The 11,294-nt window shown below is 47.8% G+C and overlaps 1 protein-coding gene across 3 annotated transcripts; it reads right to left on the bottom strand.

Annotated features, from left to right (window-relative positions):
• Positions 1–221: 221 nt before the first annotated feature.
• MLNR (motilin receptor) lies at positions 222–11,248 on the bottom strand. 3 transcript variants are annotated; one of them, XR_012040419.1, is made up of 3 exons: positions 10,397–11,248; positions 7,134–7,298; positions 222–562 (listed from the first exon to the last, which is right to left on the bottom strand). XR_012040419.1 is itself a non-coding variant. In XM_072850233.1 (2 exons), the coding sequence occupies exons 1-2, from the start codon at positions 11,157–11,159 to the stop codon at positions 8,256–8,258; spliced, it is 1,062 nt and encodes a 353-aa protein (XP_072706334.1). In that variant the 5' UTR covers positions 11,160–11,248; the 3' UTR covers positions 8,104–8,255. The 3 variants fall into 3 exon arrangements, 1 of the variants encoding a protein (XP_072706334.1); XR_012040418.1 differs by lacking the exon at positions 222–562 and adding an exon at positions 2,221–2,243; XM_072850233.1 differs by lacking the exons at positions 222–562; positions 7,134–7,298 and adding an exon at positions 8,104–8,554.
• Between the last annotated feature and the right edge of the window lie 46 nt (positions 11,249–11,294).

The raw sequence follows: 11,294 nt of genomic DNA, 5'->3' as shown, positions 1-11,294 counted from the left end.
TGATACAGCGACTGCACCACTCTCCAGAGAGATCCAAGTGCCGTGCGTAGCATCCATACGCTGGTGGTGGCTCTCCTTCCATTCCAGGTAAAGACACCCTCTCATCTTGCTTGCATTTCTGCCTCTCCATGCTGGTTTCAGTGATTTCCAGATGATGCCTCTCAGGCTGGTTCACTGTGGTGAATTTGGCCTCTTTGTTGCTAACAACAGTGGTATTTGGTGAAGTCCCAGGTTTAGGACGCTGTTGTAATACATCATCTCTGACTTGTACCCAGCTCTGGCTTTGGTTTGGAGACTTTTCAATAAGCAAATCTCTCCTTAAGAACTCACCTTTCTCGTGATGAAGGATGATGATGATTAGCTTCAAGGGCATTTAGGGGGAGACCTCTTCCCAACCATGCAAGTGGACTGGGGTGCCGACATTATTGTCTGGGAACTCCCTCCACCTGCCCACAGCAAAGGTGGATATGGAGATGGGCATCATGGGATGCTTGGCAGCAGTGTCAGCCTCTGGATAGCAGACAGAGATGACTGGCAAGGAGAGGGCAAAGCCATGAAGTGCCTGAAGGGTGAAGAACAACTTGGTTTAAAGCTGACGTATTTATGTCATGTCTTGTGCTTTTGTTTATTTTTTATTTTTATTTACTTTTATTTAGTGTTCCTATTTGAAGTCCTCAGTTCCCACCAACTTTGGGGATTGAGCACTACTTTCCCCTGCCTCCACGTCTGCCACGATCACCAGATTTATTGGTTTTAATCTGTCTTCTTCACTGTACTTTAGGGACCTCAGTTCTTGCCCACTTAATTGAAGTGTATCTATTACTTTTTGACTCCCTGACAATGATATTATAAATGACCTATTGCATTTAAACATGTCTGAGAAATTGGTTGAGGACTCTTCACGTTTTAGCTGTGCTCAGGGGATGTTTCATCGCTCTCAGAAGATTCCCCAGAGTCTCAGACCATCTTCCCTAAAACTACATTCTGCCCTGTTATTTCTCGATGTATCTCAACGTATGGCATTGAAGAAGTGGTAACACAGAGTTAGGTGGTGTCCTATAGTTAGGACAACTTTCCCCATGAGGCCAGACAGCCCTTCTCTGAGGCAGTGAGGGAAGCCACAAGCCCCCTGCCTGCCACTGGGACTGGTGAGCTCAGCTGTGCCTGCCGAGAAGGGAAGGAGAGTGAGGGCCTCTGAGTGAGCCTTGGGCACCTCAGGAGGATCCAGCTAGCCTGTCACAGCATGAGAGCGTGAGGTGAGACCTCCCTACGCGGCAGCCGGCAGCTGGGATGCAAAGATGCAGCCTGTGCTGAACATTGACCTTGTGGGTACGTCCCTGGCTGCACCCAGGGGGACATGCTGGGGCTCGAGGGTGGCTGTGGGGTAGGATGAGGAGACCTGCAGCTGGTTGTCCACTGGGGAGCTCCAAGAGTGATGACTATTTATTTTCCTTCGTATTCCTCTCAGAAAGAAAAAGGAGTCCAAGGAGTCAAAATGTGCGACACTGAGAGTTAAACTTGACAGGCTCGATCAAGGGAGGCAAATCTGCTCCCAGCAAGAGTCCTGAGTGTTTCTATGCCTCCTTAGTGCTCTGTGCCGGACCTTCTGGTGACAGCAAAAGTAGAAACCCTGGCCTGAGATGAGCTAAGTAGAAGGGACTTTGCATATTGGCTCACAGTTTGCCCTGAAGTGTCACGGGAAAAGGGAAGACACTTTGAAATTCATCTCCTGCCCTGCCTTTTTGCCTGGGCCATGCTCAGTTCTGTGGGCCCCAGGACAGTGTCCATGGGAGGCTGTGGGAAGGGATGGGACCCGTGCTAGTGCAATGCCTGCTCTTCTGAGGTGGACTTTCCTACCTTTAACTGTGAACCCAGACTGAACTGAGATTTGTTGTGGCTGCTGGGAGTTTGAGGTTGGGTTTAGTGCCCCAAACCTAAAGGCATGTAAAGCAAGGGCTTCCTCCCCCCATGTCCTGGGGGGGAAAAAAACACCCGGCCCTCACCACCAGCCCCTGGCAGCCTGGATGTGATCCTTGGCAGAGATATTTGTCACAGACAGCTTCTGAAAGGGAAATAAATGAGTCTGGTTAGTCCTGGCTCGAAGGAGGAAAGGGAAAAGGAGGGAAGACAGCATTATCCGTGCTCTGCAGCGAGAAGAGGAAGATGTCAGATGGAGTCCAAAGGTGGAGACAGAAGTAGGGGGGGCTCACCTTGGAAAAACGGTGGCATGCAGACAGGGTGACCTGGGGGAAAGATGAAGCAAGTCAGGACAGAGCTCTCGGCCCCACTGCTCTCTTGCCTTCCCTGGTATATGCCACCTGGGTATATGCCACCCCCACCCTGGGTGTGTACCCTTGGACTTCTGCTCTCCAAGGGGACCTGGGAGCCCCCAGCCACTCTGAAGGGGACTGATGTGAAGTGTAGGGGAGCTCTGCCCTGGCCGCGGTGGGCTGAGGACAGAGGCTCTTGGATGCGCCCATCCCCAGGATAGACAGAGCAGTGCGCATTGCTGCTTGGAGCTGCTGCAGGCAGAGGTTCGGAGCTCATCTCTATTAAGTGCTTCCCCAACCTGGACAACCATTTTCTGGTCCAAGGTTGGCTTTTCTAAATGTCCTGGAAGTCACTTGGAGATTTGTGTGGCCTGTGGAAGCACTGGGTGGCATCAGCCTTGACATTTGGGGTCACCAGAGGGTTCCCACAGTAGGGACACTGAGCAGAAGACAGCATTGCTTTTGCTCCTGGTGGTTTGAGGCTCATTGGAGTTCCACCAGTGGCACCTGGGCAGGCTCCAGAGATCCTTTGTCACTTGATATTCACCCTGTTATTGCAAGCCCGTGCCTGCCTTGTCATCAGAGACACTGAGCCCGCATCAGCAATAAACAATATACAACAACCAGACTTGAGCCTGTGGCATAGTGGAAATGCTGTGCTTTGCCCCATGAGAAAACGTTTTAAGATCTACTGGTACAAAGTGCCCGAGAGGTTTAATTTCATATCTGCCCCCTCAGCTCCTCAAATGCAAACCTTGCCCTCAGCTGCAGTGTTTTCCCGCAGTTTTCTTCTGGGCTCCAGGAAACCTCCCCCAAAAGCTCGAGTGCAGCATCACAGGTGCCCAGGAGCATATAGTAACAGTAAACTAGGTTATAAATAGTTCCCTAAAGCAATGGAAGTATACTCCTGGATACTAATTTTAACACAGAAATGGCTTCTTTTGGTGAAGGTAAGCCTGTTCCTAAATCAAATAGGCGGTGGTGCCCCAGGGATGCTGGGGCTTGTTCCCATCAGGCTCAACTGATGCAAGGCCAGGGCGATGTTCAGTCAGTTTAGCTAATTCAGAGCAGTTTGGGTCACGCCTGAGCTACTTTATACCTGGCTCTTTTTCAGCTTACTTTACGTTGTATAATCTCTCTGAATTGCAGAGATGGCCTTAGGCTTTGTGTTTCCTGTGGGAGCGATGCAGCACGGTACCAAATGGAATTTTAAGGGGAAGAGTGTAGGGAGAAAACACGTGTCCCTGCACCTCTCGGTTTTGCCAGGCCAGCTGCAAAGTGCCTTTGGAGACAGCATCATTTTAGCAAGTAAAAGAGCAGCTTTCAACTTGGATGGTCTTTGTTCACCAAAAGGTCAATTGCTGTGAGCGCACCAAACCTCTGTATAAAACAGCGATGGTGCTTAAGCTCTGGTGCCCTTCTGGCTAGTTGTCTTTTTTTTTTTTTTAAATTCTAATTGATACTAAAGAGAAAAACAGACAGCAAAAGCCATTTTTATTTACAGACCCAGGCCAGTGCCAGTTGAGAGGAGAGCCTGCCGTGTGGAGAGGGCAGGTGACACATGGAGGCTGGGGAAGGAGGTGACATTCCCCTCGCCCTGCCCTGATGCCAGAATCCCCCAGACAGTGGCAAGCGGGGCAGGAGTTGCCCGTGGGATGCCCCAGGGCCGCTCTGCACATCCCCAAGGGGGTCTTTGCTGCTGCCCTGGGCTCATCACGGCATCATGCTTTTCCCCTGGAAGGATCCCACAAAGCCGGTGCTGCTCTTTAGTTTCTGGCAATTACTTTTTGGAATGGTGGCATTTGGAAACTGATGTTTAAAGGTTTTAATTCCTTGCAGGAGATACCCTTGGAAGAAATCTTGTTTGCTTAGTTCACATGACTTCCGAAGAGACAGGGGAAAGGAAAATAGGATTTGTTTGTCTTTTTGTAATAAAGCACTGTAAAATTCTTTGTAAATTGTAAAACAATTGGTAAAAAAAACAAATGCAGATGCTCCACTAGGACCAGAAGAACCATTTGTTTCCAATCCAGCGAGAGCTTTGGTTAAAACTGAGTACGTCATACCTATGTATATATTTTGCTGAGTGGGAAATAAGCAATAAACCTTGAAGTGTCAACTTTCTAGGAGTGAAAGGTGCTTTGACTCCCTTAGAAGGATCAATGCATGCAGGCTATCTGATTAAAGGCTATCTGATTAAATAGAGGAGAGAAATATTGGTTCCTGAAATATTGGTTCTTACAGTAAGAAACAACTAGTTTTCCACATTTATTTTAGAACGGAAATTCCATTTTTAGAATAGATTTCTAATAGCTATTGTCTAATTTAGATAGTCTAATACGTATTTAATTTAGAGTCATGTTAAGTGATATGGTGACACAGTGTTAGCATGCTGCAAATGCAAATGAAGTTATGTTAGAGCCAGGGAATATCATACCCCAAATTTATTGTGGAGTTATATACACCACGTACAGCTGTTTAATGAATATGGAAATTAGATGGAAAATAGGAAGGGTGTTGGGGAGTGACTTTCTGGTGCTTGCCCCAGCGTTGCTGGTTGCAGTGGCTGCTGCTTTCCCTGTTTCTGATATGCCGGGATCGTAAGTATGAGAAAACTTGACTATCGTTAGAATGCACCTGGGTCTTATCAGCAGGAATACTTAACTGAAGTTAACAGAATATGCAAACGTGTTTTCCCAATAACTTCAGCAGCTTTGTTTATGCCTGCTTAGAGGGACAGCCTAATGTGTGACAACGACTGACTTAAAAGCAGGTATCAATAAATTTATTAAGCAGTCACAGCGGCTTTCAGAGCGGGCTCGTGGGAAGCAGCCACGGGTAGATCTTGTACTAATGATCTATTCATCAGAGACCATCACTCTTCTGTCTCTGTCACAACTGTTTAGACTGTAAAGCTTTCACAAGCTTTATGTGTCTGCATCAAACTAGTAAGATTTTGCAGATGTAGCCTCCCTCCCAGAGAAGGGTTTCCATGGATTTTCCGGGTGTCTTTTCTCAACTTGCCCTTGAGCTACCAGCTCTTGTTCTTTCTTTTTTTTAATTTTATTGCAATGCTTGGCAGTCAGTGGTGGGCGCCCGGCAGCTTTGCAAGCGTGGGGCTGGTGGTCAGCGAGCATTGCCCAAGGCCGCAGGTCCCTGAGCGAGCAGGAGAGGCTGACCCTGCCGCACGGAAGGCCGTGGGACCTGGCGAGCAGCTCCCGCTGGTGGGGACTGAGCTGTTGCTTTAGGCTACAATTTAGATCCCTTTCAAACTTCAGGTGTTTAATTTTGGTTTAATGTCTTCCCAAGTACAATCACGCTCTAACAAGTCTCCAGGGTCAGTTGTGGGCTGTGTCAAATCACAGATTTTCCTTCCTGTGCGTTTCAACGTAACTAAATGTTCTCTTAAGACACCGAGTATCTCAACATGCTTTCTTTTTATCATCCATTCTTTGCACTTTTATTTTACACCCCCCCCCCTTTTAAAAATTATCATAATTTATTTCTCTCTGCCTGGCAAAGTTGCTCTGCGCCTCTAGTCCATTTTCCCTTATATTTTATAGCCTGTATGGAAACTACTTCTGAAATATTTATTTTAAAGATAGCCTGGCTGCACCTGAACACAGAGTTCCGGGGAATAAATAAGACAGCACTATTTTTTTATTTACAAGATCCCTCCTTACACAATCCAGTACTGACTGCCACAGACAGCAGTGCCAGGCCTGGTTAATTCTGACGAAACTCCCCAGACTCCATCTATTTCCTAAGTGTTTGTTCTAGTGGCGACAGAGCATTAACAAAAAGGCACTGCAAGCTCATGAATGTGATTTGCTGTGTATGTTATTCTACTAAGCGTGCAAAAGGGGCATTTATAACAGGGACACAAATGACTTTCCCAGAAAACCAGACCATTTCCACAGAGCCTGCCACTGGGAGCAGAAGCCTTCTGCTGCGGCATCTGAGGCTGAGCAGGAGCAGCCCAAGCCTGAAGCTCCCCGCAGAAACACAGCCCCCCCGCCCGAAGCAGCTTGCGAGCGGTGAGACGGGGTCCCAGCTGCAAGACCTGCACAGGGCCCTGCCCTGGACACCCAGCCTGCTTAGAGAGCAGAGGGGTGCCAGGGCTCTCTGTAGGAAGGATTGCACCCTGGAAAAGGGGGGTTCAGTTCAGGACCCCACTAGGGCATTTACCTGCCGCCTCCCACTCACACCTTGTGCTCATGGTGTTTACGGGATTGCTTTTGTGGAAATTTCTGCCGGAGAAGTGTTTACCTCCCGGTGCAATTTAGTAGCTAGTGATAAAGGAAAAGCCTTTACCAGCAGATCACAGGCATGCAGAAGAGGCTCCACGGCCACATATCAGTGTGACAAAGTTTTTTTTCCCCTCGTTCTACATTTACAAAGATTACTGTTAAAAATAACTTGTTCAAACAAACACAAAATACCAGCAGTTTTTTTATTATAACATTTTAATGACAACACCCCCTCCCCCCCCAGCAAAAGCAACCCAAGCCCTGCAGACAACTGCTCTCCCCCAGTATGAAGCCGACAGAAGAAGATAGCTTAACGTGTGTGCAGTGAGCTAGGGGTTTTTTTTTCTGTCTTTAGATTTTTTTTTATTCAGTGACTCAGAGCTATGGATTGTTAAATGGAGAATTGGTCATATTTTTAAAACCTGGAGAAGGCTCAAGTTCAACTCCGCCATCTTGAGATCTCTGAGCTGGATGTTGAATTCTGCCTTCACGTGGCAGCAAACACCACTGCAGTAAACTCCAGCATACAGTAAACACCACTGTTACTTTTTTGAATCACAGACATGTTAATTAACAAGGGTTAACAGATAAACAAGGGCAAGTGCAGACGTACCACCAGTGATGCTCCTGTAAGTGCAGTCCCACTTCATCAGTTCTGGTCCAGATTTACATTACTGTAGCCAGGAAGGTAACAGATAAAACGCATCGGTGCGACGGCCCTCCAGAGAAACTAGTACTGCAACTCCTTCTAGCTCTTCCTCACAACAAGCGCTTCTTCCTAAATCGTATAGTTTAAGTTTGTATTTAAAATCTTTGGAGCAAAATTAGTGAGTTGGTTTTTGACTTGCAGTGCAGCGTTACATAGCAGTAAGTCCTGGGCGCAGTCCAGCATGTTCGGTGATGGGTCTCGTTTGTGGTGAGACGGGTTAACATGGTGTATTATTTGCATGCGCAGTACATAATGTGATGCAGTGGAGACATACCGCTAACATTAACCAGACACTACGGGTCTGTCACGAGGAAGTGATCAGGAATATCTAAACTCTTACAGATACAGAGGATTGGTTGCTAGTATATAAGTAAGAGACCTTATTTGATCGCATGGGTCAGACCAACAGGCTTAAGTCCAAAGGCTGCTGCGCAGAGGAGACGCTTTCCCAAGGTAAGAGTCAGTGAAACTGTCTGGGAAACTCCCCTTCATGATTACAAGACCAGGTACTAAAAATACATGCCCCCTTCTTCCAAGGATGTTCAAGGTGGTGGGCGATCTCTTTTGCATCCATCTCCTTGCAAGGCTGTGTTTTGTAAAATCTCATTTATAAGAAAACCATTTTAAAATGGCAAAGGCTGTCTGGGAGTTTTACCCATTAATGCACCCAAGCAGAGCTGCTATGTCAAACTCCCTACTCTTTTGCAGTCCTTGATGTCATGATTTTTAGAAAATACTAGAAATTGCACAGAGCACACGCAATGAACAACATGTAATAAACTGAAACCACAGTTTCACTGGCAATTTATTCCAGCTTTTCCAATTGAGTTATCTTTCATGAGTTGCACATCATTCTCACTACTTTATGGTCCCTGCTTGCTCTATTAACAAAAATACAAGTATTTCAAAATACAAACGGTTACAAAATACCACACGGCCTCTTGCGACTCTCTTGTGAAAAGGAAGTTCCCTTCCTTTGCAGAGAACGCCTGGAAAAGTGCAGGCTGCAGTCTCATAAGCTGGTGGCTACTCGTTTCTTGTGCTAGCACTGGTCTCTGTGTAGCCACCAGCGTCTTTCATTACCGTGAAAGCCCTTTCTGCAGCTCGGCGTGGCAACAGCAGCTTGTAGGCTGCTGCCCTGTACTTCTTCGAAATGAGGTTGTAGAGGATAGGGTTGATGGATGCGCTCAGGTAGAAAAGCTGCAGAGCGCATATGTTAAAGTACTGGGAAAACAGCATCATCCTGGTGTCCTGGGTGTTTATAAATATGATCCTCCCAATGTGGAAAGGCAACCAGCAAATTACAAAGGCCAGAACCACCACAGCTATAAGACAAAATAACATATGTGATAGTTAAGGAGGGAGTTAACTTTTCAACCATCCACTAAACTAAATTTTACGTGGCTGATTTTGCAGGTTCTTCTAGCCAGTACAAATGATATATAGAAATAATGGCATTAAATTGTTGGAAAACTATGAAAACAGGGATAGCATCAAGTCTGATTGATTGTTAGTCTTTGGATTAAAAGGTAACTGGTAAAATCTTTAGCTAAACCATGAGATGAGTTTGCTGAGAAAAATGTAAACAACTAACAGTGGCGTAACATCCATGTAATAACATGAGGCACAACAAAGATTCTCCTCGGCAACGTCTGTAATGCCATGTGTGTGATATGAAAACGGAAGTCAGAATAAGAAGAGGTCTTTGTGGAAACACACAGCAGCTCCATTTGCTACAGAGCTGTTCTGTAGTATGTCTACATTACCGAAAAAGAGCCTAGCGTAAGGGCTGAACCTCAGTCACCCAAGCTCCCACTGAACTCGCACTATTGTAATGGGATGGTTGCTAACGTAAAGACTTACAGCGTAGTTGGTCTATTGATTTTTTTCCACTGAAGCTCCTACACGTATCCCCAGACAATTACTGCTGGACACAGATATTTGATTAGATGGATCTCTAGCCTGAGTCACTCCAGCTGTTCTCCTGGTCATGTCGCATTTTAGCACAATACAAACAAATACAAATACAAACACTCTTGTAATGGCAACACAGGAGGAGCAGATGAGGAACAATTAAATGAGCGTATTACTGTATCCATATTTTTAATTTTTTTTTTTTATAAATGCATGTAAATAAAACAAATAATCATTTATGGAGCATCCTTTGTGTTTCTCAGAGCTTAAAAAAAGGGATATAGCCAAAGCAAGTTTACACCTGAAATACATCACACGCATAGTACTGCTGGCTCTTTGAGATAAGGGGGAATTGGTCTGGTTCAGTGGATTCTGAGGAGATTGTGGACATGGGTGTTTCTGTTGGAAAAACCTTGTGCCTATTCCAATGTAAATGCCTTCCTCAAATAAATTAGCAAAACATACTCTCGGGCTTATTAGTTTCTTTCCTTTGTGCTACACTATTTCCATCCAGCTGATTACATCCTTGGTAAAAGAAGCCTCCCATGTAGCATGCAAAACCTTCACTAAAGGTAGAAAAAAAAAAAACTAGGGCATTTTGTTTTACGACCATTAATCAGTAGTTGGATTTCTTTTTTCTTTTGTTTCCTTTTTTTTTTTCCCTTCAGATAGGTCACTATTTACAAACTTTAAAGCTCCAGAGCAGACTGCGATCTCTAACTTTCCAGAACCTGATGCTACATTAATGAACGTATGACTAAGAAAATGAACTAAAAATTAACAGCATCCTACATCAGCAGGAAGCGATTTGGTACTATGTGACTTGTCTGCAAACAGCTTGTGAGGGTTAAGCTGCTGTTTTTTAGCCTGCTTGGGCAACCAGTGGATTTACTCCTAGAAGAGCTACGAAAGATCGCTAAGAAAATCAAACTTATTTTTCAGAAGCAGAATTTTTCTGAAGTTGCAGACCAAGTACAATACTTGGTTCTGCCTGGTAAAATTCAGAAAAAGGGTACTTCTACAGAAGGCTGTCACGCTGCTGGATGTGCAGTGCTACACCAGGTGAAGCCTCAGCCATGAGGGAGTGAAATCCCTGCTGTGGCAGTCCCTGGGAGCACTGGAGAGCTTGGCAGTGGGGCCAGGATGTTCCCCTGCGCTATCCCTACCCTGCGTGGGAGCTGCGGGTGTTTCAGCCCCGGTCCTAGCCCCAGCTGTGGCCACCCAGCCCACGGGGGGATGGAGGAGGAACTCACCCAAGATCTTGATGGTCTGACGGTGCCCCTTCTCCCGGAGAACTGCGTTGGGGCCCCGCAGGCCAGCGTTGCTCCGCCACAGCTCCCAGCCGATGAAGCAGTAGAGGATGTTGAGGCAGATGACGGGCAGGATGAAGTAGGAGGTGGTGACCCAGAACATGGTGGCCAGCAGGCCAGACTCCACAGCCTGCAGGGTGGGCTTGCACTCACGGCTGAAGTCAGTGTGATTGTCGGGCTGCTCCACGCCGACCAGGAAGAAGAAGGGGCTGGCGGAGAGGAAGGCGAAGGCCCAGAGGACGCCAATGACGACCTTCACCCGGCGCTTGGTGACGACTACCTTGGCCTTGAGGGGGAAGCAGATAGCGAGGTAGCGCTCCACGGTGAGGGCGGTGATGTGGAGGATGGTGCAGTAGGTGCAGCCCTCGCTGAGGTAGTGGGAGAGGCGGCACAGCAGCTGCCCGAAGATCCAGGGCCGGGAGCGCCAGAGGCGGTAGAGGTCGAAGGGCAGCCCCAGGAGGATGAGCAGGTCCGAGACGGCCATGCTGCCCAGGTAGAGGTTGGTGGTGGTCTTCATGTCGCAGTAGCTGCGGATGACCAGCACCGTCAGGACGTTGCCTGCCACGCCGACCACGAAGAGCCCTAGGCAGACGGCCGTGACGGGGACGAGCACCCGCACCGGCAGCGCCAAGCACAGCCGCTCGTCGCAGGGCAGCCACGGCCAGGGCTCGCCCTCGCTGCCGTTCCCGCCGCCGCCGCCCCACATGCCGCCGGGGGACGCGGCCGCCTCAGCCCCCTCCGCCGCCGCTGCGAGGCGGGACGCGCCCTGCCGGGGGCAGCGCCGCTCCTCCGGGGGCAGCGCCGCTGCTCCGGCCTCGTCCCCGCCCCGAGGCGGGGGGCT

This window comes from Ciconia boyciana, chromosome 1 (genome assembly GCF_034638445.1).
Source record: "Ciconia boyciana chromosome 1, ASM3463844v1, whole genome shotgun sequence".
Classification (NCBI taxonomy): Eukaryota; Metazoa; Chordata; class Aves; order Ciconiiformes; family Ciconiidae; genus Ciconia; species Ciconia boyciana.
Note: the sequence above shows the minus strand (reverse complement) of the source record. Positions and strands in the feature narration are given on the sequence as shown.